This window comes from Vulpes lagopus, chromosome 11, assembly GCF_018345385.1.
Source record: "Vulpes lagopus strain Blue_001 chromosome 11, ASM1834538v1, whole genome shotgun sequence".
NCBI classification, from domain to species: domain Eukaryota; kingdom Metazoa; phylum Chordata; class Mammalia; order Carnivora; family Canidae; genus Vulpes; species Vulpes lagopus.
The window spans coordinates 13516998-13544738 of record NC_054834.1 but is presented as its reverse complement, the minus strand read 5'-3'; the positions used below and the strand labels follow the sequence as shown (position 1 = coordinate 13544738).

Below are 27741 nucleotides of genomic sequence, written 5' to 3'. Positions count from 1 at the left end.
TATTCATGAGAGACACAGAGAGAGAGAGAGAGGCAGAGGGAGAAGCAGGCTCCATGCAGGGAACCCGATGCGGGACTCAATCCCGGGTCTCCAGGATCACACCTTGTGTCGAAGGCAGCGCTAAACTGCTGAGCCACCCGGGCTGCCCTGTTTGTACTTATTTCTGATATGGAAATAATACCTTTTGCTCTCTCTTCAAGAATACTATGGGGATCCCTGGGTGGCGCAGCGGTTTGGCGCCTGCCTTTGACCCAGGGCGCAATCCTGGAGACCCAGGATCGAATCCCACGTCAGGCTCCCGGTGCATGGAGCCTGTTTCTCCCTCTGCCTGTGTCTCTGCCTCTCTCTCTCTCTCTGTGACTATCATAAATAAATAAAAAATTAAAAAAAAATTTAAAAAAAAAAGAATACTATGCATATTGTCCCAGAAGTATTAAAAAAAAAAAGAAAAAGAAATCCTTCAAACCTTTTAAAGGTTTGTTGCATTTCCAATAAACCTATAGAATCCTTTGAATTATTCAAAGACAAGAGCTTCAAAAACGCAAAGCATCATTGTGTTGTTCCTCTCATTTTGAGGGGAAGTTTGCACTCGCCTTTTATGTACTTACTTGTTTCGAGGCTGACACATGCTGCTTGGCAGGTGAGGGCAAGTTACATAAGCTCATGAAGCCTTAGTCTAACCACATGCAGAATGGGAATAATAATCATACTCAGGTTATAGGGTAAACACAAAGGATTGACATAAGACAGCACTCAGTAAATTAGCTAGCATTCTCTTCGGTGTTAGTGTTGCCTTGGTTTAGCCCAAGAGTGTCTTATGGATAAAAACCTGTGAGAATGTTAGAGCAGAACATTTTTTTTGTGTGGTGGTCAAATGTGCATAATTGGAATGGAACATCTAAGTAGCTGAAACATGGCTACAGCCTCTCCCCACACTAAATCCATTGATCCTCTCCCTCAGAGCACATCTCAGAGACCAAAATTAAGAGGCTCCCAAGGAAGGGGAACTTTAGGGCACCACGCTGATAAAGTACAAGTGTCGCTTAGAAAGTTTGCCTTAACTTACATATTTTGTGTTACCAGGTAAGACTGTCAGGTTGTTTTTTAAGGGAGAAGAAAAAATACGTTAAACAAATATATATTTATCGTGGAAACGCCTTTGTGTCTGATGTCTAGATTCTACGAATCATGGAATCCATTTGGGAGACGGAATCTTTGGATCTGTACCTCCTGCCATATGGTTGCATTTCAACTGGCGACAAAATAGGTATGTGGTTCCCTCAGGAGATGAATATCCCCCTTAGCTCGCTTTAAAGGATCATGAGTCCCCCAGTGTAGGCATTTAATAACAGAAAAATTACAAACATAACCCATATAAAAAGGAAGGAAATGTTCCAAGACTGGTGCATGTGACTCTGGATTTAATGTGGATCTGTCGAAAATACACTAATGTGTGATTCCAATCCTGTGACTATACATGGCAATGATTTTAGTAAGAACTCATCCCCTCCCCTTTACTTCTCCACGTCTAAGCTGTAACTTGTTTCACTGCACATTAAACTTCTCTCTCACAAATAACATTTAAAAATAGATGGTAAGATCTGTCACTTATTTTAATATCTTAGAATTCACATTATTGAAGCTATTACCTACTCTACTCTTTTTTTAAACATGTTTTAAAGATTTTATTTGTTTATTTGACAGAGAGAGTGTGATCGAGAATGAGAGAGAGCTGGGGAAGGGCAGAGGGAGAGGGAGAAGCCGACTCCCCGCTGAGCCGGGAGTGTGATGCAGGGCTCCATCCCAAGGCCCTAGGATCATGACCTGAGCCAAAGGCAGACACTTAACTGCACCACACAGGTGCAGCACATACTCTACTCTTAGATGCTTTTATAGACATTTAACAGTTTTGTTTCAGTGAAACATATTTTTATTCAAGCTTCCGAACCGAGAACTATATAAAACCACTCCCATTTGACCCTGTGATTAAAAAAGAAAAAGGCAGTTTGCCCAGCACATATGCATAAATGCTTTTCCTTATTACCTTTCAAACCCGACCTGTCCTCTTTTCATTCAGGGACACTGAAAGCATGTCCCACAAAACTTCTACCTCATTCTCCTTTTCTTTCTGTCCCTCCTGAGAAAACCAACTGCACAAACCTGGAAAACAGCCCCCTGGTTGAGGGTTGAGCCTGAGTGGCTTGGTGGTTGAGCATCTGCCTTCAGCTCAGGGCGTGATCCTGGGGCCCTGGGATTGAGTCCCGCATCGGGCTCCCTGCAGGGAACCTGCTTCTCCCTCTGCCTGTGTCTCTGCCTCTCTCTTTCTGTGTCTCTCATGAATAAATAAATACAATCTTTAAAAGAAAAAAAATACCCCCCTGGTTGAAAAGCCCTCTGCCCTCCAGTCAACAAAGACACACAACCATTCGTCCTCTGGGTCAGGCATCAGGCCCCAATTTACACCGGATTCTGTGCATCCTCCCACAGGGATGATTGAGATCGTGAAAGATGCCACAACAATTGCCAAAATTCAGCAAAGCACAGTGGGCAACACAGGCGCATTCAAAGATGAAGTCCTGAATCACTGGCTCAAAGAAAAATGTGCTATTGAAGAAAAGGTGAGCTCCTGCGCTTCCCAGCTCTGAAGGCTCCTGCCAAGCCTGCCATTTATGTAGCAAGAATGGGTTCGTGTCTGCAAAGCATCTACCAGTGTCATGCCTCCTGACGTTGGGCAAAATCCCTTACTGGTGAGGCCGCGGGGGGTTGCAGTGCCTTCCTGTGTGACACAGCAGATCCGCCTAAAACGGAGGCGCTCTGTCCAGAATGCCGTGAGCATTTGTTTCACCTTTGATTATCAGGCATGCTTTGCATAAAATTTGGTTCCATGAAATAACGTGTTGGCACCTTTTATGATAGTCTGTTTTGGTCGTTCAGCAGAAAACTTTAGTCACCAGTATGAATCCCTTCCTACCTGGGAAATGCAACACATCCCATAAAGTAATTTCTTATTTACTCACTGCCCTCTAATCTAAACGGTGAATTATGGATGCTGCAAATGTCAGTTCTCCCATCCTTCTGAAGTACATATGCTGCATCCTTCACAAGCTGCGTGGTTGGGCTGTTTGGCTGTCATTTCAAGTTCTGCTGCACAGGATTAGCACTTCTCATTTGCATGGTTAGCAGCCTTTTGGGGAGGGAATATAATTAGCAGCGTTTATTAGTCTGTTATACATGTAGATTTGTGAACCCGTGCATACTTGACGTGGTCACAAGCAAAACATATGTTCACCAATGAAGGAGAAATGGTTATGGGTTCTGTGGAGTTGTCGGCAAGCGATGCATGGAGAGGAAATGAGCCCTTTGATGAACTGTTGCTCTTTGACTCTTGTTTCCTCCTGCTGCTCTTGTGATTCACTGAATCTTCACCTAAAATATAAGGAGAGCAATGAGAAAGTCAGCGCTTAGTAGATATGACATTAAATGAAATCAGGTGCAACCGACTCGGTCTCTGAAAAGAGTTCCCAGAATGGTACCTTTTTGGAAGTCAGCTGTCATAGATTCATGCTGCTTTTTCTGGTTAGAACACAACTAATATCTGGATGCTTTTTAATTAGTTTCAGGCAGCTGTGGAGAGATTTGTTTACTCCTGTGCTGGCTACTGTGTGGCTACCTTCGTCCTGGGAATAGGCGACAGGCACAATGACAATATTATGATCACAGAGACAGGTGAGTTTATTTATTATAATTGTTTTATTGTGGTAAAATACATATAACAAAATTTGCCATTTTAACCAGTTTCAAGTGTGCAAATGGCATTAAACACATTTACATTGCCATGCCACCACAACACTGTCCCCACTGAACTAGTACTGACTCCCCCTCTCCCCCTCCCTGGGCACAGAGTAGTATTTAAACAGAGTTCAAGGTGGGAGCACACATCGAAGTCATTACCGTGCAGCGACATAGATGCTGTGATCACCCCAGAGAGGACCTGAGAGTGAATAATGGAAGAAGATGCCAGAAATGAGACTTCAGAAGGAAAAGCCAGAGAACAGCCTGAAAGCTAGCATAGGGGCACATCCCAGAAGCTGGTGAGGGCAGGTGTGATCACTAGTGTCAGATGTTACAGAGAAGTGACAAAAAGAACTCCCAGACGCCCTTCGCCCTGAAATGCTCTGCCTTCCTAACCTACCCCTTGTCACGAGTTCACTGACCTCCCTGACAGTGGGAGTGGCAGTTCCAGGAAATGTTTCTCTAAGAAATTTGGACCAATTTAAGAGTGGAGTCTGAAAAAAAAAAAAAGCACCATATTGGGGTAAATTGCTGCTCTGTGTGAGAACCGAGAGACGTCACATGCTTCATGGACCATGCACATGATACAGGCTATCTAGACAAGAAGAGATGGTGGCCATCCTAGTGGTAATAGTGCCCATGGTAAACATGGACTCAAAGGAGATTCAAAATGGTTTTTTTCTTTTTTAATTTTTTAAAGGTTTTATTTATTTATTCATGAGACAAACAGAGAAAGAGGCAGAGACACAGGCAGAGAGAGAAGGAGGCTCCCTGCAGGGAGCCTGATGCAGATTAGATCCCAGGACCCTGGGATCCCGCCCTGGGCCCAAGGCAGATGCTCAACCACTGAGCCACCCAGGCAACCCCCAAAATGGTTTTTTTCAATGGTGCTACTCAAAAGTAAACGGTGAATGCCCTTCCCCCAAGCAGAGTGAACCTCCATCTATTCTGAGTCACATCAAGGGCATAAGAGAGTCCCAGGCATAATGCTGACAGACTAGCCTGAGAGTCTGGACTTCTATTTCTAAGAATAATTCTGAGACGAGCCGAGAATTTTTTTTAATGGCATTTGGCGTCATTTAAAGAACACCAGAAGGATATCAAAAACACACTTGGTTCAAAGAGTGCTTTGTGGTTACTACTACACACACCTGCTAAGCCGAAAAATATCACAAGCTGATAAAACAGGGTAAAAATAGCTCTCTCGCCCAAGATAGCTCATTTTCAGGCAACTTAAAAAATATTTCAGGAAATAAACAAACCAGAGTGTTGTTACAAGCAATTGTGCCAGTGTGATGATGTCAGGCGTTTTCTTCTCTTAAGGAAATCTATTTCATATTGACTTTGGACACATTCTTGGGAATTACAAAAGTTTCCTGGGCATTAATAAAGAGAGAGTGCCATTTGTGCTAACCCCAGACTTCCTGTTTGTGATGGGAACTTCGGGAAAGAAGACAAGCCTACACTTCCAGAAATTTCAGGTAATTGGCCTCCTTTTACTCGCCTCCGAGAACACCGACCAGACGGTGCCCACCAGGCATAGCAGCCCTCCTGCTCGCTCCGCGAGCGCCTTTCTGTCTCGCCCACTCTCTCTGGCTTGACCATGCCTTCCTCTTCCATTTCCTCCACTCCATCCCCGAGGGCAAAATGCCACTTCTCAGTAACCTCCCACCTAAAAGCAAACAGCAAGTGAAAGCATTCCATCCGTGACCAGTGGGACTGGCAAATAGGGAAGGCCAGGCTGGCCCCTGTACCGAAGAGGGTCTCTAAGGAGGAAGGCCCAGCAAGCAGGTGCAGCCTCTGAATGTGCATTTCCCTATTCAAGCCAGGGCCTCAGAAAAGCCAAAAATTTTACCTGTATTTTTCAGGACTCTCAAACAATTGTGAGCGGCTCTTAATTTTTGCTACAGGTGTGTATTTATCAAATTATTGACAGAGGGCATTCCAGCTGCACCACGCCCTGTACGCATCTCACTCGTGTCAAGGACAGTCTCTCCTCTCATTTGAAATCCCGTCAGCTTGTCTACAGGTGGTACAAACAGCTCTGGCACGTTCTGCTGACCAGTGTACACAAGCTTTGACATGGGTCAACCCATCTCCCGGGGAATGTTCACACCCTCCTTTCTTTTTTCATTCCTTCCTGGTCTCCATCCACTTTTGACTATCAAATATTTCAAATACCCACTTGCAAATTTAATAACTGTGAATGAATAGAACTCTAAATGACTACTAATTGCTACATAAAATACTGGCACGATACCCCATACAAACAGATCAGTAGAGGAAGAGTGTTTATCTGCATGTGTGCCTCAGGTCCCCTTTAAAGAGCACCCCGTCCCCTCCCCTCAGCCTTAAGGCCTCTTCAACACAGATCAGTTTGCAGTTGGCATTTCAGGAACAAATCTTCTTCCAGAGTCTTCTCTTGAGTCTCCTGTTATCCGCGGGAGGTGGCCTGGGCCTTGAAACTCAGTGGAACAAGAACCAGGATACGTCTTGTTTTGAAACCTGTCTGTTCTTGTTTGTTCTCCTGGCCGATTTCAATTTGATTACAGGACTCACCCTCCCACAGTTCCAGGAGTGTTGTCAGAGAAACTGAGATCTCTGGCGCCAGATGGTCTTAGGATTTTTGGGGGGGCTGTTTCTGTGTAAACTCAACTGGGTTTCAGACTATTTCCAGGGATTTGACACATTTCAGTCCTGTTTTTCTTTAAAGTTAAAAATTGTGTATCTTGACAACTTCCTGGAAGAGGAAAACGGTTAAAAAAAAAAAAAACCCAACCCGGGGAGAATGTTGCCATTTAAAAAGAGGGGGACACTCAGTTCTCTTCTCCCAGAGGAGGGGGTTCATCTGAGTAGCTGCCAAGCCCAGCTGCGAGCATGCCATTTGGAGGCAGGCGCCTGGGAACCTGCCCTCCCTGCCAGGCCCCCCCTTGCCTCTGGGCATGTGTTCTTTTTCTTTTTGTCGGTGGTTTTCCCCAGAACGCCTGCCCCCATCTCTTCTATTCGCGTGGACCCCACAGTGCCCAAACCACCCCTAAAATCCTAGCAGCACTCCCCCTTTAATCTTCTCTATCATTTACTTCAAAATAAGCTTTAATGAGAAATAACTTGGGATGTGGGAGGCCACAGAGAGGTTCCATCCAAAGCATCAAACCTTTGCAGGGAGACTTTGCACTGTTCTCTCGGGCCGGGACCATTTCTCTGTCCTCGGCGACCAAAGCTGCTTTTCCAAGCCATGTAAACCCCCCTCACTTAAGTGACCTCTAGGCAGGTGTGCACCACACACACACACACACACATGCGCGCGCCCCTTTGTAGATTCACTGGCCTTGCTTGTCTGTGTTTCAGAGCACTAATGCTCTTTAAGCACCGGTGAATACATGTCCTTGGAGCCTCACACACAGATCCAGAGCAGTACTGTGGGTGAAGGCTGGGCTTTGGAGCAGAATCCTGGCCTGCTACTTAGAATCTCTGCAGGTGATACAAAGGATTCATGCATTCAGAACTTTGGGTCCCTCTTCGATAAAGTGACCTGGGGAAGACCTACTTCATGTGCCATCTTTAGGGATTATCTGAAATGAAGAGGTGGGATCCTCATCCCAGTGCCTGGACCTCAGCCGAAATTCAATACACAGCAGCCTCCAGCATTACACACACAGCAACAGGCCTTCTAACTTTGACAACGTTTAAGTTGAGAAGCCCTCTTAGAAATGAGACCTCAAGCAAGAGGGCAATATACAGAACACAAAAAAAAGTAGCTTTGTTCTGGTAAAACAGCAAGGAGAGGGCCCAAGCTCTGCCTGCCCGCCCCCCCCCCAAGCCCTCTCTTGTCTGCCCCCCACCCCCATACTTTGCCCCACGTTCCCCACTCACAACAGGAAAAAAGCTGGCCACACACATACACGTACACAATTATACATACATAGACTTCCTAAAGTTTCCAGCTTGACAAAAATGAGCAGCAGGTTTTTCATTATTTGACTCAGACCTTGTAACAATTTTTTTTTTTCTTTTTTAACATACTACTAAGCCTTCCGGAAGCTTTTCTGTTTCTTAGTTTTATGTTCCCCTTTTGAGACGAGGTCCTTCAAGCTCTGAGAGTACATCCCTAAACTCTCTAAATAGCACCGCAGGATCTTGTATAATAAAGCTGCCATTTTTAGGCAGGCTAGGAGATGGTGTAATATATTTACATTTTGAATCAAAGGTGTCCTCGTTTCCAGCGAACTGCTAATTTTGAATGGTAAGGTTAATTCATGCACGCAGCACATTTGAATAACCTGTTAGGGAGGGTGGAGAAAAGCTGACCCACTTTTTTGTTAAGCATGAGGGAAGCCTCTCTACAAAGACGAAAAAACACACCTAGCTTGGGCCAGAGGCTAGAAGGCCAAAAACTGAAAGAGGAAGGCCCTGCTTTATCCCCCCTTTTCCTTTTTTTCCAAAAGATTTAGTTGAGCCCAGGACCATATTGATAATAGACTTCAGAAGCAAGCTGTAATCAGACAAAAGGGCACAAAACCAAGGCATACTCACTATTTGAACCCAAGAACATCTATTAGCCTTTGGAGCAGCATCCTGTTACACCAGGTGCCAAACAGAAACATTTCGATGATAACGAGGTTGATAAATTCTCCTTTGAAAAATCTCTTCCTTCCCAAAGAGTGAAAAGACAAAACCGCGTTTTACCCACTGACTATTTTAGACTCACTGTGCTTTAAATTTCACTGAATGACTTGAGAACGTAGATGACATGCACATACATTTATATCATTAGCAAATGAAATCTGGCTTCCTCCTCTTTTCATAGAAGAACCTGCGGATGGGGTTCCTAATTTTTAAAGTAATAATTTTTTTAAGCCAGTAAGATATTAAAAATATCAGGAAGATATTAAAAACCCATTATCCCACCTTCCAAAAAAGAACACTGTCAACCTTTTAGTGTTTTTCCTTCATTCTATTATTTGGCCTTTTAGAAGGTTGTAAATTAATCAGAATTTGCTTAAAAACTGAACTTAAGCGACAGACACAGTGTTCCTCTCTCTAAACTGCTCCGTGGCTTCTCACCTCACTTTGGATAAAATCTAAACCTCTAAGCTTGCCCTGCAAGGCTCTGGTCGAGGAGCTCCTGTCCTCTCCAGCCAGACCCCGCGGTACTCTCCCCACATTCTCTCACTCGGCCAAGGTCACGGTGGCACTTTCCCTGGAACACCCTTCAGGTCTCAGCTTCAGGACATTCCCCAGAGCCATCGCCTCCACGAGGATTGTGCTTTGCCCCGCCCCTGCACGGTGCCCTCACAGCACCTGTGGCAGGTATCATGGTGTGTGTAAGCCTGTGCAGCAGGGTCACGTCTGACCTGAATCCCTCCTGTGGGGCCTGAGACATAGCGAGTGCTCTGCAGGTATTTGCTGTGCGGAGGAGAGAAGGGTGAGCTGCTGGGTGAGAGCAGGTGACCCGTGGGGCTTCTTCCTTCTCCAGCATGCATCATATCCTATGAGCTTATGAAATAGCAACTTAGGAGCAGATTGACAGACTACAACCACACCGATGTTCGTAAGCCTTCAAGATGCAGGTCACAGATCCACACATCAGAAGAGGAGATAATCCTAATTATGAAATCTAATGTTTTATTAATTCCTACAAATGTGTAAGCGCCCTATGGTGCCCATTCACATTTTTGTGGCAATTCCCTTACTAATGTAAATATTACCTATCCACCCCCCCATGGGGTCCGTAGGTCATGCCAAGACAACAGGACACACAGTCTATACCTATAGCATACCCTCGATGTGTAGTTTCCAAGGAGTGTGAACAAAGTGGCCTACTATAAACAAGCATTCTGAAGATGTTCTTTGCATCCAGTAGGCACTAAGCATATGTATGTTAGATAAAGCTAAAGAAACCAGGGGAGCTAGATGACACCCCCGGGGGCACATCTATGCAAAGCAGGCAGCTCGGGGAGCATACTTAAAAGGCATTTGCCCCTAGATGTCACTCTTAAGAAGCGTTTAATAGGAGAGAAGTCTGGAACCTAGTCCTTGTGTTAATCTTGGGTGGCAGCTTCCTCAGGCCCTGCCTGGTGCCCACCACTGGTGGCCGTGTCCCCACAGCAGGGCATATACCCAGGCCCCTTGCCCTACAGGCTCAGCCCCGTGCCCAGTCTCCATGCTGAATCCTGCCTTGGGTTGTTCAGAACCACCTCTGCAGTCATCTTGCTCTCATCTTGTATCCTAGGTTCTTCTAACCACTTCTGCCTCAGTTTCTACAGCATGGCCCTGCTTGTTAAACCTGCCTCTAGGACTGGGGTCCTGCCCCTTCCTGCCATTTGCCTTGTTGGTAACTCAAGTACTCTCCTAGCCTCCAGCCACAGGGACCACCAGGACCACAGGGACCTTGCCATCTGACACTTCTGAGGACTCTGGCCCCCTCCCCGGCATTCCCCATTCCTGTCCTCTGGCTGCGCTTCCTCATGCGGGAACCCTGCATCCGTCTACACTGAGAGCTATCTATACTTATAACCTGCCAGGCTCAGCTTTCTGGGCCTCCTGCTCCATCCTGTTGTAGTCACCAGGCCCAGGAGTTAGTTAGTTCAACATACACTTATTAACTATCTGCTACATTTCAGGCACTGTGCCAGGCCCCAAGAAAGCTCAGGTACTGCTTTGGCCAGGCAAGATGTCTTTATAGTTTAACCCCCTTCCCATAAGACTGCTCTCTAATCCATCCTCATTTTATTTTTTTAACAAATTTTTTAAGGATTTTGTTTATTTCAGAGAGAGGAAAGAGCAGCGAGAGAGGAAAGAGCAGCGAGAGAGAAAGAGCATGAGTGGGTTGGAAGGGCAGAGGGAAAAGCAGGCTTCCTGGTAAGTAGGGAGCCTGACTCGGGGCTTGATCCCAGGACCCTAGTAGGATCATGACCTGAGCCAAAGGCAGGGGCTTAACCCATTAAGCTACCCAGGCGCCCCAATCCATCCTCATTTTAAAGTTCTTGCCAAAATTGAATTTGACTTATGCATGTCCAGCATTGATTCATCATGTGTTTGCAGACTACTTAGAGTGTGCCAGACTCTGTGCTGGGCGTAGGTGACTAGGAGCAGAAGCACAGCCCCAGCACACAGCGGAAGACACACACACACACACACACACAGAGCTTTGTTCTAAGGATTTCAAAAGTGGTTTGCAGAGGGAGCAATTAATCCTGCCCTGGGGGATAGAAAGGGAGTGTGAATGAATGGGTTTTTATCCGACCTTGATGGATAAGATCAGTTCCATTTTGCTAGGCAGATACAGGGAGCGAAGGAACATCCAGGCAGAAAGAATAACCTTAGCCAGAGCATGAAGTCAGTATTTAGTATCAGTATTTAGGAACAAAAAGTACAGTTGTCGGGTATGGATGGAACACAGTTATAGATGGGAATGTGTGGTGAAATTTGGATCAAGGAAGGAAATTTGCATCCAATTTCAAGCAGTACAAGAGCTGCATGGGGGGGAGGGGGAGCAGAAAGCAAAGCAAAGAAGTCGATTGGAGCTCAACTGATGAACCATAAATTACTGTAATGGAGGCCTATAATAGCTCAACAGGGAGATGACAAATTTATCTGTCGAAAAGCCCATAATAACACTGAGTTGAGAAAGGATTCCCTCCTGGGATCTGCACCCCGGACCACTAACAAGGTCAAGCTCAGCCTCCTTTCCAGGCCTGGAGATGCTCAGTACTCCATTGGAAACCAGCCTCAGAGAAGGGTCCAGCATCAGCCATTGGTAGGTGTTGGAATCCACTGGTGTGGAATCTGCCCCAGAAGCAGCCTTGAAAGATGACCTTGAGTTGGGCTGCTGCGTTAATCGGCCAGCACGCAGGGTCACTCAGTGCCTAAGATATTGGACCCCTGTGACTTTTAAGCCTTTGTCAGGAATAACCTTCCAACTGGCATCTTCTCTCAATGTTTAGTTTCTTTTAGAGAATTGTTTTGTCTACCCAAAGAGTATTGCTGAGGGTGTTTTCCACCATGTTACAAAAAGCATCCTCTTTATAGAGATCCTCATGCGAAATCTCTATCAGTTTGTAGTTTCTAGAAAGGCTGTATTTCTCCTAAACAAATAGTAGCTTAAAATCTTCTGAGCATTGGATGAAGTAACGGGTTTGATTTTCCTTTTGGCTAGAGATATATTTGAAGATCTCCCATCGCAGGTATATAGCATTTGTGATGTATAGCGTTTGAACTGGTCTCTGTCTGAAACCCACCGTGATCATTTCCTTTGTCCTTCCTTTCTTTTTTTCTACCCACTTCAAAGTAATGTTATTTTGACCTCTATGTATCCAGATAATCCACCTTCAATCCTTTTTGGAACAGGCTAGAATGAACACACACACACACACACACACACACACACACACACACCCCTACATACAGTCCATTTAGACTAACTAATGCAGGGCAGTGTAATTGTAACCTGTAGGTTTCTAATGAGCTTGTAAGTATTCGAGAACATGACAGTAGAGCCCTGCCCCTGGTAGACAGAGCTAGCCTGAGAATCATTTCTAAGAGGTCCTTAGAGATAAGATTCCTAATTCAAACTCAACAAATGTACAGCCAAGTGTCAGACACACTCTTCTTTCAGATTTACGAGAAAGTGCTTCCTCCTCCTGCATTATTAGGTTGGCTAATCAGTGTCTCCCCATTTTGCCAAAACAACTTCTAAAGGCATTGCCTGGCCAATTAATTGATTTTTTTATACAAAACAAAATAAACTCCTCTTTGACAGAAATACTATTTCTCTCCACGATCGCCTTCCTCTAGCAGACAGAGGCAGGCTTACTATTTAGGAAAAGTCAGTGGGTGAGGACCTTGCCTTTCATTGATGAATCTTTGTTTTTTTCTCTCTCTCTCCTCAACCCTGAAGTTCCTGTTTTGTAGTCCTGGGGTTACTTCCTCATTTTTGTCGATTTGTGCAGTAATATTTCACTTCCACTTTGGTTCTAGATGAGAATGGAGGAGTTTAAGAAAAAGTAGGCCTATGCCATCTGACCTTGGACGGTCTAAAGCAGCCAGAGCTCATTGGTAGTGAAAAAATTAGTAGATTGTATATCGAAAGTATTCAGTTTAGGTGAACCACATTGGGCCCAGTTAACAAACCAACTAGTAGTTTTGACTCTGAAATGATAATGAATTCTTTTGTTCCCAAGACCTATGGGAGTGGTAGCTTTGTAAAAACAATCCTTTCCTTTTGTACTAGATGCTATAATTAAGGCATTTGAACCAACTGTGGAATTAAGAGCTGATGCGCCGTGTAGGCTCAATCTACCTATTAACTACCCATGGAGAGTGTTTGGGCTAACCTGAACAGTTTGTCAGGGTTCCCCTCATTCACTCTTGTTCACAAGTACATCACACCAACTTCCTGAGGTCAGAGTCTTCCTTTATCCCTTCTGCTCCACTCAGTATTAGACCGCCTTCCCCGGGCAGCTGAGAAGGACGACTGAGGATTTGGGGAGGACAGTGCCGGGCAGCCCTGGCAGAAAGGAAAAATCCACTGCTCCAGCAAGACACTTCTGTGTTCTGTGCTTCCCCCTGAGCTCCCCAGACCACATCCTCAGTCCCCTAAACCACAGGCCTCCGGCCCAAGGCAGCGGAGCCAGGGCGCTCTCACACACCCGGGGGCTGAGTGGGAAGGGCAGAAATGAAACTTCTGGGGCTTGGGGAGCGGCGCCAGTGCCCAGCTGTGCCCCTCCAGCAGGAGAACCCCCTGCAGATGCAGCCCAGCACTACACACCCCCAACTCCCTACCCACCTCCCCGTCGAGAAGTGCGTGCTCAATAATGCAACTTCTCCTACGACCACTGCTAATTGCCCATCACTTACACACCACTTATACACACTTCAATCTCACCACAACCGTATGAAGCGGGTAGTGCTACTCCTCATCTTCTACAGATGAGGAAACTGAGCCCCAGAGAGATTAAGTGATTTCTCCAATGACAAGCAACTTGTCCATAATAAAGCCAAGATTTGAATCCAGGCAGCGATGTGACTCCACCCTTCTAACCACTGCTAAGCCAAAGAGAATTCAGTCTCTACACGTTGTGTCTGTCTGACCAGCGTGGGGCATGCAATTTGGGGATGACATTTCTTTCTCACAGACAGGACCCTTCGCACACAGTGAAAATCAAAACTGAATAAATTCAAGCCAGGGGAAATGCCTTTTGTGGATGAGAGGGCAATCAAGAGAGACACAGGGTGATTCTTTTCCTTGAACATGTCTCTGTGTGTTACAGTGACAAGTGAATCCGTGGGTTGCCGCTTAACAACTATTCACTGAGCACCCATTGATTGCTGTTAGAATACCTTGGCCCCAGATTGATTTTCCTTCTCAAAAATTTTCTATTAAAGAGTCTGACTACACAGTGAGCTCAGACAGCAAGGGGTGTGCCTGGAGCCCCCAGTGTACAGAGGATCGAAAATAATTAAAAATCAGCATGTACTCTAATTCAAAATCAAAAGGCATCCCCATCTATGCCCTTGTGAAAACTGTGCAAGCTGACAAATTAATGAGCCAGTTGCCCCGGGTGGAGTCTGCCCTTCGCCTGTGTAATTACCAAGAAATGAGAGCAAGTTTGCTGGGTCCTCTGGATGAGCAAAAGGTAATGATTTCTGGCCAAAAGTGGAGTCACTAAGGATGCAAGAGACTAATGCACTAGGGCTGAGGCAGGAATATCCCAGGCTTTTGGGTCTGGGAGTCTCCAGCTCCATGGCAAGTAGGCAGAGAGGAAATAAAGAGGGATCTGCCGTCCAGGCAGGAAAGGAGACAACTAACGTATTGAACACTCACTATGTGCTAGGCATCTTATATATGTTGTCTCACTTAATGCCAGAATAGTCCATGGGTTTTTCTACCTGGAGAGGGCGATGCATACACTGTCCTGCTTTGATGTACAGGATGATACAGGCATGACCACCATTACCATTGCGCTTTTCCTGCCACATGCAAGTGACACAGACAAGATCATCCAAAAGCAAAAAGAAAAGTCACTATCTTAATATTTTGGCCTGTAACCTTATAGTCTTTTTTCTACATAAATGTTTTGTGTTCATTTACCAACATGGGCTTATGCCACATGTGTTATGTCTGCTTTTTTAACTCAGACACAGTTACATGGTCATTCAATATTCCTATACAATCTCACCTTAGCACTCAGCACATGTTTAAAGGTACTGTCATCAATCCTTTTTTATCAACCCCCACTTGTAGGATGTCTAGGTTACCTTCAAGTTCCTTCATTTTTAAATGATGTTCTAATGAATATTCTTATAGATCGAGCACTGCAAAAATGATCCCATTTTTTAAAGGTAAATTTTAAGCATGGAAACAATAAACTTTTTAAAGTCCAGTTTATTGAGGCATAATTCACCTACAGCAGAACGGGGCCTTTTTGTATGTATACTTCTTTGAATTTTGACGAATAGCACAGGTCATGTAACTGCCACCTCAACAAAATTCTATAACATTTATTAGTAATTTAAAGCTTTTGATGCATGTTATCAAATTGTCTGCTAGGAAAATTATACCTATTTCCACCTTCTGCCAGCCTGTGAAAGGTGAGCTTTGGATATTATTCTTTTTTAAAAATTTTTAATTTTCCAATTTGGTAGGTGAACGTTTCCATCTCATTTCGTTACATTTATTTGATTACTTGTGAGGTTGAGTATTTTTTCATGTTTATTCTCTGTTTTTATGTCTTATAGTGTGAATTCTCATTTATATCCCTGGCTTATACATCTAGCCGACTATTTATCCACTCTTTCTTATTGATTTGTAAGAGCTATTGGAGGCCGGTAATGAAGAAGTGACTTGTGTTGTAAATATGTTTTCTATTGTCATTCATCTCTTCTATCATTGTGTATAGCTTTTTTTCTTCAATAACATTTCCATAATCTCTCCACCTTTACCTTATAGATCACACCTCAGAAAGCCATCTTCATAAAGGCTTTTCCCACTCTAGGATTATTTAAATGTTTGCCCTTTTTACATTTAATCTTTAATGCATCGGGAATTTTATTTTTGGCATAACACACAGAGTAAGCTTTATTTGTCCCCCAAATGATGAGCCAGTTACACCAGTCGCATTTATCCAACAATAGATCTTTTCCTCACTAATTGGATAAGTCACCTTTGTTACGCATTACACATACCACGTATTCAGATCCATGTGCTGAACTTTCCATTCTCATCTACAAAATGTCTTATCTTTTTTTGGAAAAGAACACGTGCTATTCCCAGAGTTTTAAATATTGTAGTTTTAGAATATGTTTTAGTATCTAGCCTGCCAAGCACTGTTCTTCATTAGTGTACTTGTTCAAAATGTTCTCTTAAGCCCTAAGGATTCCAAACATATCTTGAGTTTAAATATCAAGTAGGAATTCTTGTTGAAATTTCATGATAGATTAACTTCAGAAGAATTTGCATCTTTATTATAAGCAATCTTATCTCCAAAGATCATGCTACATCACTTCACATATTCAAGGACTTTTTTAATTTCTCAGTAAATTTTTAGACTTTAAAAAAAAACGGGTTCTGCATGCTTTGTGTATGTATTTATCCCAGGAATCATGGGGGGTTTTGTTACCATTACTCACAGCATCTGTCTTTTCATTATGCTTCTAACTGATGGTTCCTATTTATAGCATCCTATGTATTAATTTTATAAAAAGCTAGTTTAATAAAAACTAGTTACTATAGTTTTTTTCCTTTTTTCCACTGAGTGTTCCCAGAAGTCAGTGAAATTATTTGTAAATACTAACCGTTTTATCTTTTACATTTTAGTTACATATTAAGTTACATGTTAACTTTTTTAAAAAAATCAGAAGTGGAGGCAACTGGCTAGCTCAGTCAGTAGAGCATTCAACTCTTGACCTCAGGGTTGTGAGTTCAAGCTCCACATTGGGTATAGAGATTACTTAAAAATAAAACCTTAAAAAAATCAGAAGTGGATTTCAATACAGTGCCTTTTTTTTGTTTTCATTTTTTGTTTTTCTTTTTTTGTTGTTTATTTTTCTTTTTTTTCCTTCTTTATTTATTTTTTATTATTTTTTTTTGTTTAATACAGTACCTTTTGATGATCTAGCAATTTTAGAATAAACTCTCCTTGGCGATAGTATATTATTCTTTTAATATTTTACTCCGTATTTTATTTGAAATATTTATATCTGTAATCATTAACTTCAGTTTTCTCTTAACACACTATCTCTGCCAAATTACAATATTAAGATTGAGTTGTTCGCAATGCTATAAAATTGAGAACCTTGCAATTTCTTCTATACTTTGGGATCATTGGCACAAGCATGCCCTGCTTAACAAGTAGACTTAACTCACCTGTATCACCTGCTCTAAGGCTTTTGGAAGAGGCACGAGCCAAAGCATTTAAAACCCTCTCATTAAGTATTTAGAATTTGTATGAAAATCACCAGGTTTATTCAAACAGTTTTGAACATCAACGAAATGCTAATACATCTGTTTTTCTTAGAATCGGACAAATTGTAAAATAGAGATGAAAACAAAATCTCCAATGCCACATTCCCATCGTTTCCCTGGATTCCATTAGCCCTTGGCAAACACTTATTCTTAAACAAAGTTCACTGCTTCCAGTATGGCGTTCAAAAACGGACTCACCCTGTTTCAGAGACTACAGAAATTTCCACCCTCAATTCTCTAGGAAAGAAATTGACATAAAAGGTAGAGTAAGAGAAAAGATGAAATATAGTGTACCAAATTAGTTTTCTTGAGCACACCCTGGACATAGGCAACAACACTAAAGATAGTCTATGTTCTCATCAAGGCTTCCATCTGAGGAGGGGCACCTGCCCAACTGGTGATGGCTTCCATCCATGAGGACAGGATAACACCATCTAAATTCTGGGACAGCCCCATGGTCTTTAGCCTACTTAGTTACGGCAACAACCTTAACAGCCTTTTCCTTTCCTTTGTCCAGGACGTCTGCGTTAAGGCTTACCTCGCCCTTCGCCACCACACAAACCTACTGATCATCCTGTTCTCCATGATGCTGATGACGGGAATGCCCCAGTTAACAAGCAAAGAAGATATCGAATATATTCGGGATGCTCTAACAGTGGGGAAGAACGAAGAGGAAGCTAAGAAGTATTTTCTCGATCAGATCGAGGTTTGCAGGGACAAAGGATGGACTGTGCAGTTTAACTGGTTCCTGCATCTCGTCCTGGGCATCAAACAAGGAGAGAAACATTCTGCCTAGTTCTCCAGGCTAGAATGCAAAAGAAGTCAGGTGTCCTAAAGCTTTAAGTCCGCATGTTTGTCATCAAACTTGGATCTAAAAATGTAACAGGACGTTATGAAGGCTGGCACTTCAGAAAGACAGCCCTGTTCCTAGCTGGACTCTTCACCAGAGAAAAATATTGGCATGTTGGATCGTTTGCTTAAGGAATGTTCGGTTTTAGAATCATGTGCAGGTTTGTTATTTTGGTTTTTTTTCTCATTTGTCTCAGGTGATGTTGGAGAACATTCTAAGTCTAAACAAACCAATTACTTCCTCATCTTGCCTGCTTTGGTTTGACTATCTTATTATTGAGTGCTTCTTGAGAATAATTAGTGACATCTATTTTCATCTGGGTTTATTCTGAATTTTGGTTGTTCTCATGCTCCTCAAGCTCTTGAGAGGAAAAGATGTAATCGCTGTAACCTCTCAGTTCCCTGAAGGACACTTGCAAACATCCCCCCCCCACCCCCCAGCATCCGTAGATGTCAGCGATTTGCTAAAAGCAAAGGAAGGCCAGCTCGTCTTTTCAGTGTCTTTGTAATTAGGTTCTTTTAGAGTGTCCAACCGAGATGCCCGCACACATACTGGAAAATCCGAACCTTTGTGCCCTGGCCCTTCTCTGCTGGTCTGGCTGCAGGGTCATGAAGAGTAACAGAGATGAGACCATTCATCTCAACTCTGCCCAAGAGTAAACTGTCAAATACAGTTACTCGAGCCTTCACTAGCATGGAATCAGGAAGATACTAAAGGGACTCGGTTTTTTACCTTTTTTATCTTCCTCCCAGCCTCCCTTCTTCCTTTACTGCTACCCTCTCACAACTTTTTACCCAAGTTGTGAAATCCTCGAGGGTCGAACACATCCACCCTAGAATTCAAAAATCGGAAAGCCATCTCTCCTCTAGGGTTACTGGAACTTTAGGTACTAATCTGTAAAAATGTTTGGTGGAGTCTTTTTACTTTTAAGTATTTTATTAAAGAGGACATTCTAGGAAATAGGGATTCGTTTCCAAATGCCTTAATTTTAAATTTTAGTCTAGGCAGTTTTTTCTTTTTCAATGGAAGAAGGTATTGGATATCTAAACAGTACTTCTAGTTAGGAAGAACACTACTTGCCCTGCCCATCTCTCAGTTTAAAGGACTTTTAAACTCTGACATATTCTTCAGATTTCCTAGTAGAAATTGGAATGTCTTCTTTAAAAACTATTTTTCATCTCCTAAATATTTTTGCTATTTATTGGAAGTGTTGTTTCACCTTAGAGAAAGACCGTTAAATTATTTATAAAATATCTTAAAATTACATATAGTTAACACTTTACCTAGAAATCACTCTGTTAACAGTGTCTATGTTTAAACCCAATCAGATATAAATATTTAATTTAAACTTTTTCTAAATAGATACCTGTTTGACTTCAGTGTAGCCCAAATCTTTCTTTTTGTATATGCAAAAGCTCTTTGAAGGTATTGGTAACACTGCTTCCACACCCGCTGAGCCTTTCCCCTGGCTCGTCAGGGGTCTAGAAAGAACTCTTCCTTGACAACTTGTCCTTTTAAAATCACACTCTATCCCCACTGTATAGGGGACCATGCCCTGTAATGAAATGTTTAATCCTCTGTATTAATGGAAGGGAGATGTTTTATGGCATTTTTACAACAACTATTCCCTACCATTCTTTTGAAGATGAATAGGAAGAATGACACTTTCTAATTCAGAAGAAGATGTATTCATTATTCTTATAAAGAACAGCCAAGCTTGGCCTTGCAAATTCTGCTTTTTATTTGAATTGCTGAAATTGTCTTGATAGAAGAATTACAGAGGAATGTATTTATATTTAGTTTATTGGCACATGGGCATACCTATTTTCTCTTCAAATGAACAGGTTCTTTCCATACACTGATACACAGCACATTGGGCCTGGTTCTCCCACATTTCACTGAAAGTAGAACTTTAACTCTTTAGACTTGCAGATAAAAATTACTTAGGTGTGTTTCCTTCCTTCATTATTCCCAGTGAATCACATGAACCACAACTTTTAGATCTTTGAAAATGTTCTAGAACAAGGGTCATCTCCCCCTGGGAGGAGATTTGGGGGAACTTCCCCACAACTCAGTTTTCACTGCCAGATGAAAACAAAGATTACAAGTCAGATGATTCGGGTCAAAGCAGCTTTTGTGTGTGTTGAGGACTGGCTACATCATTTGCAGAGCCTACTGCAAAATGAAAATGTGGGCCCTGCCATTCAAAAATTATTAAGAAACTTGAGATGGCAACGGCCGAGCATGAAACCAAGCATGGGACCTTCTGACTATGAGTCACCACACAGGTCACAAGCCCATGAGCTGCACTGCATGTATCTGAATAATGGCTTTGGTGCTCAATTTTACATTTGGACTAGGTCTGTACAAGTTCAGATCAAAATGTTATATCTGTTCTAATTAAAATACCTCATCTCCATGGCTGTACATTAGGACTTAAAACATTGGCCTATTGTTTTTGGACTGGAATCATGGCTGTTTAAGTAGAGCAAAGCAGACGTTTGAGACCTAGCCCCAGATGACAGTACTTAACAAGCCCTGGTTAAAGTATGAGGGACTGGAGACATTATAGATAAAATACAGAAATTCCTAGAGAAAGCTCTTGATTTTTTTAAAAGTAACTTTTTACTAAGTATATATTTTACAGGAGCTAAATTGTTTTTTTAGAGAAAGGTTAGATCTAGAGTTTGCAGGATAATTTGGAGGCTGTGAGTCCTCTGTAAATGGAAATTATTTTTTGAAAGGAGCCAAAAACTAATTTAGAAAGTAAGTTTCTAAAACAAATTCTGGCATTTGGTAAACTAGGTTCTATGTACATGGCTATGAAGTAAATGATCAATTATGTTTTACAACACAAAGAAAAATATTGGGGGATTATTAAGGGTTCCGCTGTCTTACTTCTGTTTAACCCAACCTAATAATTCTGGTCAATAAAGTTGGTTCTAGTCTGTGTACTCGTCTGCATATTTACAAAAGACTCATTTTTTTTTAGGACAGATGCTAGAGGCCCTTAAAGCACACTCCTTAGCAAACATACTCCTTCAGAAAGTTGAGATATTCCCTCTTCTGGATGGTCCAGGTCTCCCCACCTGCATTTGCCTTTTAATGAGAAATTGTTCAATGTAAATTCAAAATGAAAGAATTGACCCCTTGTGTCCTCTGTACACATCTCTTAATTTCTGAAAGGTTTTCAGAAATTAATTATCTGAAGGTATTTCAGATATTCCTGAAAGTCAAATTCTTAAAGAAATCCTTATGGAGGGGCACCGGGGTGGCTCAGTTGGTTGAGTGTCTGCCTTTGGCTCAGGTCATGATCCCAGAGTCCTGGGATTGAGCCCCACTTGGGGGGGGGGGCTCCCTGCTTAGCAGGGAGCCTGCTTTTCCTTCTCCCTCAGCCCCTCCCTCCCGCTTATGCTCTCTCTCTCAAATAAATAAAACCTTTTAAAAAAAAGGAAAAAGAAAGAAATCCCTATGGAGTGTCTGCCATAGACTCTGTGCTGAGTACCGGGGATGAGAATATGGACCAAAAATGACCCAGCTTCAGTCCTTAAAGAGTTTATAGTCTGGTGGCAGTAGCAGACCCTTCATTATGGATGTCTCTCATGGGTTGAAATGTGTCCCCCAAAAAGATATGTTGACATGATAACCCCTGCCCCACCCCCATGTCTGTGAATGTGATTTTATTTGGAAATAGGTTCTATCGATGTAATACACTGAGGATGAGGTCATGATGGTGGGCCCTGACCCAATGACTGCTATACTTAAGAGAGAATGTAATAGAGGTAAAGATTACAGTGTCTAAAACCACAGGACACCTGGGGCTTCCAGAAGCTGGAAGAGACCAGAAAGAGAAGGAAGGGCCCTTCCCTAAAAGCTTCCAAGGGAACAAGGCCCTGCCAACACCTTGACTTCAGATTTCTAGCCTCCAGAACTATGAGACAATAAATCTCTACTGTTTTGTTATGACAGCCCTAGGAAACTAATAGAGTGTTAACAATCATCAGTTTTGTAGGGGTTTCTTTTGTAGGGTGTGTGAGGGGACAGAGTTTATGTAAGTAAACCTGATTGATATTTTCTGCTGTTAACCAGAAAAAGATTTAATTGCATGCAAAATATGTGACAAAGTGCTAATTACTTAATAGATAGATAAAAAGCTCTAGTAACACAATAAGTAAAAAATACCTTATCAGAAAACACTGAATTCACCAAAAAAATACATGTGGCCGATGAGCATAGGACAGCAGACCCCAAATCACTGCTGATTAAACAAATGCAAATTAAGATAAGTTTCCTCTCACCATCAGATTAGCCAAGATCTGTGAAGCCCAGAGTTGGTGATAAATTGAGAGAAAGAACATTCTATTACACTGTTGAAAGCAGAGCAAGTTGATACATTTATGTATGGCATTTCGTCAAATTTCATCAAAATTAAGAAGATATGTCTTCTCTGACCCATCAAGTCCACATCTGAGAATTTATCCTTTAGAAATCACTGGACAAGTGTGCAAAGACTTATAGGCAGGACTGGTTACCAGTAATCTTTGTAATAGAGCCCCAAATCAGGAACAGCCTAAAAGTCCCTCAGTAGGGGATTGGTTAATTGAATCACATCCATGCAATGAACTACAATGAAGCCCCTGAAAAGATAAGGTATATTGACATCCATGCAGATCTATGACCTATTGAGGAGTGAAACAAGGTGGTCACAGGACAGTATTAGGTACAGTCCTTTTCAAGTAAAAATGTAGGTTTGTAGTAACATTAAAAGGCTGGGAGAGTATATTCACACCAAACTGTCAATCATGATCTTTTTTTTTTTTTTACCTTGCATTTTTTTTTTCCTCTTGTGTCTTGGGAAATGTGACTTTATATTAGCTGACTTTTTTAAAAAGGGAAAAAAATAGTCTTTTGATTTTGGACAAACAATGCAGTCTGCATGATAATCATATCCTTTAGCTTACATCAAGCCTCACTAAAAGCTCAGAAAATTTTGTTTCTCAAAGGAGAAAAAAATCATGCAAAATCAGTAATTATCAAGAGGTGACATCCAAACTGTCGTCAGAACTTTCTGGCATATAAATGACTACGTCAAGGTTTCCTGCCTTACCCAACCCTACCTGACTGTGATCTTTCATTCCTTAAGGCAGGCCAGATCTGTCCCCCCAAAATGACAATACTTTTAGAGAAGGGGGCCTCCAGGGATGCTATTTAGTCACTAAGGGATGTCTCACTGGGTCCAGCTCTTCTCAGCTCTACAAATCTTCCACAGCCCCTGTGCCCACACTGAACTCTCTAGCTCACACATGAGGTCCCCCTTGGAGGTGCAAACTGCCTCATTTTCACTTTCCAGGAGTGTCAGATTTTTTTTCTTTACATCCACTCATTAGTACAAATCAAATCTCACTGCCTGCTGCTTTGGTGGGACTTTTTCCTTCTGGCAGCTGGCCTCTGAGTCTGGGTTCATAATGCACTGGTCATCTGGTTTGGAGGACTTAATGGGGACCGGGACATAGCAAGGAGTATAGAATCCACCTGCAGCCCCTCACCAGCACTTCTCCATACTTCATACCGGATGGACAGTCCTCTAAGAGGTTTCATACTCCGAATCAAACTCCAAATTCTTTTGATTACACTTAAGTGTTAAAATGGGTCCCTACTCTCTTCAGAGATGCACCTGCCATGACCCCCACCATTTCTAGCCAATGAGCAGGCTTGTGGCTCAACAGCACCTCCCAGTACCAGAAGCGTATGGTGGCCAAAGCCACACTGGTCCCCAGCACCCCCACCTCATGTCTTTTTTGCATCGCTACCAAACACCCCTTCTATAAAATAACGAGGGCTTCCACTGGGAAACTCCCTGACCTCTCCCTGGCCCTGCTCTCCACAGTCCACGGTTCTGGAAACCAGAAGAGAGAACTCCATTTTGAAGCAACTCCTTACTTAGGCGGTAATTGCTCATCGTGACAAAGCACATTCTGCAAATTTTCAAATGGTAGAGCAGTTTGATTCCTTTAATCTGCGGAGACTTGAGATATCATGATGGAAACGCGGGCTAAGTGTGTGTGGCTGCGGATGCAGAGTGGCCTGTAAGCCAGCGATGTGGGGATAATCCCTTCAGAATCTAAGCCAGATGCCACAGGGACAGTTTAGGTGAGGCAGTAAAGAGTAGTTAAGTGGCTCTGGCTTTGGATCATTCCAAATTCGGTACACATTGTCCACTTGAAAGACTGGTCTAGGGACACCTGGGTGGCTCACAGGTTGAGCGTCTGCCTTTGGCCCGGGACGTGATCCCAGGATCCGGGATCGAGTCCCACATCAGGCTCCCTGCATGGAGCCTGCTTCTCCCTCTGTCTGTGCCTCTGCCTCTCTCTCTCTCTCATGAATAAATAAATAAAATCTTTAAAAAAAAAAAAAAAAGATTTGTCTAATCTAAGTGTTAGCTCTCTACTCTGTAAACTGGGAAAACAGTAGTACCTCATTCACAAAATTGCTGTAGATTAAATGAAATAATGAAAGTGAAGCTAGAATGTCAGGTTGCTCAATAAATGAAAGCCACCATTTCCATGCTCCTTCTTAAGAAACGCTGAAGAATCTCCAGAAATCAAAATAAGAAGTTCTAAGGCACCATCCTTGGACTCTGACTTCTCCAAGAACTGATGGAAATCTGAGTAACTTTCTAAATATGATGTCTTCCCGTGAGGACTTCAAAGGAGAAATAATTTCCACTCTGTGTCAATATTAGATACCGAGGGTATCCTTTTTTGTTTAAGATTTTATGTGTTTGAAAAAAAAAAAAAGATTTTATGTGTTTGGAAAAAAAAAAAAAAGATTTTATGTGTTTGGGCAGCCCAAGTGGCTCAGCAGTTTAGCACCGCCATCAGCCCAGGGCGTGATCCTGGAGGCCCGGGATCCAGTCCCGCGTCGGGCTCCCTGCATGGAGCCTGCTTCTCCCTCTGCCTGTGTCTCTGCCCCTCTCTCTCTGTCTCTCTGTGTCTCTCATGAATAAATAAAGTCTTTTTTAAAATGTTTTTTAAAATTAAAAAAAAAGATTTTATGTATTTGAGAGAGAATGAGCTCAGGAGCAGGAGGGGCAGAGGGAGAGGGAGAAGCAGGCTCCCCACTGAGCAGGGAGCCCAACCTGGGCTCAAACCCAGGACTCTGAGATCATGATCTGAGCGGAAGGCAGATGCTTAACCAAGTGAGCCACCCAGGCGCCCCCAAGGATAGCTTTTTTTTTTTTTTTTTTGATAGCTTTAAAATAACATCCTTCCCTGACAAGTTAGTCTAATCAACGCACATTATCCATGGGTTCTGGACCTATGGAAAGTTAGAGGACCTGGAATCAAGTAACAAGGCTACTAATTCCTACTTAACTTTCCCCCTATCAACTTCACAGAATGTAGGGACGCCTGGGTGGCTCAGTGGTTGAGTGTCTGCCTTTGGCTCAAGGTGTGATCCTGGGGTCCTGGGATCGAATCCTGTATCAGGCTCCCTGCATGGAGCCTGCTTCTCCCTCTGCCTGTGTCTCTGCCTCTCTCTCTCTCTCTCTCTGTCTGTCTGTCTCTCGTGAATAAATAAATGAAATCTTAAAAAAAAAAAAAGATTGAAAAAGACAAAGGAATTAATGTACCTAGCACAGTGCCTGGCACAGAGTAGCTGCTTGGCAATGTTAGTGGAACCTAAAAACAGCAGAGTCATAAACATCGCCAGGATTTGTAAACGGCAGCTGCAGCCACTAATCTAAGAATAATCCATGTGTTTAAAGTCTGCTACTTCCAGCCTTGTCAGGAAACCTGCACACCAAAAAGTTTGACGTATCCGCACAAATACAAAGACCTAACTCACGCCAGGCGTGTTTTGCATACTTGTATAGATATCCAACTTTCTATTTTTTTTTTATTTATTTATGTTTTGATATCCAACTTTTTAAAACATGAGCTCCTTTTTTGCAGGGATCTTAGAGCTGTGCTCAAGTGCCCCCAGCAGGGGGGGAAGAGGAGAGAAGGGGAGCACAGGAGCACCCGAGGTCATCAGAGAGCCCTTCCAGAACAGCATTTCACTCTAGAAAAGGACGAGGAGGAGGAAGGAGCGTGTCCACGGGTGCCCGCTGAACCAAGTGTCAACTGGCCTTTCCACTTTTTCTTCTCATTCCCCTCTACCTTCTAACTGATTCAAAGATGCCAGTTCAGGGACGCCTGGGTGGCTGGTGGTTGAGAGCCTGCCTGCAGCCCAGGGCCTGATCCTGGAGACCCGGGGTCGAGTCCCGCGTCGGGTTCCCTGCAGGGAGCCTGCTTCTCCCTCTGCCTGTGTCTCTGCCCTCCCCACTCTGTCTATCATGAATAGATGAATAAATAAATAATTAAAAAAAAAAAAAAAAAAAGATGCAAGTTCAAGGCAAGCATCAAGCCAAGTGGAAACTCTAAGAACCACTCACGGGAGGTGAGCCCAGGCCCACGGCCGCCGTTCCAACAGCCGTCACCGCCCTTCCCCGACGCAGGCAGCTCAGATGGTTCAGTATCACCCGCGTCCACGTGGAAATCAGCGGGAAGAGCGAGCCCAAGTCCACGCGGTGCACAGGCCTCGGCGGGGCCGGGCAACAGGGCCGGGGCAGCGCCACCTGGCGGCCGCAGCGGGCGCCCCCGAAGGGCCGGCCTCTGGGCCACCTGCTCTGGGAGGGGGCGGGGACGCGAGGCCAGGGCCCCTCCTGCAGTCACACAGGTAGAGAGTCCAGGGCAGCCCGGGGCTGGGGGGTCAGCTCCAGGGCATGACCCCGGAGTCTCGGGATCGAGTCCCGCGTCGGGCTCCCTGCTTCTCCCTCTGCCTGTGTCCCTGCCCCTCTCTCTCTGCATCTTACAATCTTAAAAAAAAGAGAAAAAAAAAAGAAAAAAAGAGAAAAAAAAAAGAAAAAGAAAAAAAAGACCCACCACCCCAGGAGGGTCAGCTGTATGGCAAACGAATGGAGAGCAGGCACTAAATGGGGAATATCATAAAAAGCCTTGAAGCCAAAAATAGGAGGACTTATTCTGCATGCAATAGAGAAGCACGAATGCCGCTTAAGGACAACAGCTTTGGCCATGCATTAGCCAGCATGCTTTAGGCTGCTAGTAAGTGAAACCCAATTCAAATTGGCTTAAGCAAAAGAGAATGTATTGGTTCACTCGACTGGAAAGTAAAGAGGTGCATCTGGCTTCAGGCTCAGCTGGTGCCAAAGAATAAATGATATCATCTCTCAGGACTACTTTCCCCTTCTTGACTTCTTTCTCACGGGGAATCTCTCCACACTATGGCAAAGTTGGCCATCAGCAAGTAAGACTTACATCCCAGGGGCTTAGGCTCGGTCCCTTGTGAGAAGAGAGGGCTTCTTCCCCAATAGTTCCACCAGAGCTCTGGTAGATGAATCTTTCTGGATAATGAACACCACCCATTACCAAAGTAAATGCTATAGCCAGGGGAATGTAGTGCCCATCTTTGGATGGGGGGGGGAGCCCTACCCAAACTCCACTCACTCAAGGGTGCTGGGTCCTCAAAGGAAAATCCAAGTGCTGTTTTTAAAAGAAAGAGAAATGGGCACAAAGCTGCCAAAAAAAAAAAAAAAAAATCCTGTCCACTGCAAAATAAAAAGGGAATTCTAGAG

General features: G+C 43.3%; 1 protein-coding gene across 2 annotated transcripts in view; it reads left to right on the top strand.

The window, feature by feature from the left end:
- Positions 1–21055, top strand: part of PIK3CG (phosphatidylinositol-4,5-bisphosphate 3-kinase catalytic subunit gamma) — a 35025-nt gene extending 13970 nt beyond the window's left edge. For both annotated transcript variants that reach the window (XM_041723644.1, XM_041723643.1), the window contains exons 7-11: positions 1177–1267; positions 2488–2618; positions 3615–3726; positions 5116–5273; positions 17775–21055. In XM_041723644.1, coding sequence (XP_041579578.1) covers positions 1177–1267; positions 2488–2618; positions 3615–3726; positions 5116–5273; positions 17775–18053 — 771 coding nt within the window. In that variant the 3' untranslated portion in view covers positions 18054–21055. The remainder of the gene's footprint in view (positions 1–1176; positions 1268–2487; positions 2619–3614; positions 3727–5115; positions 5274–17774) is intronic.
- Positions 21056–27741: the final 6686 nt, after the last annotated feature.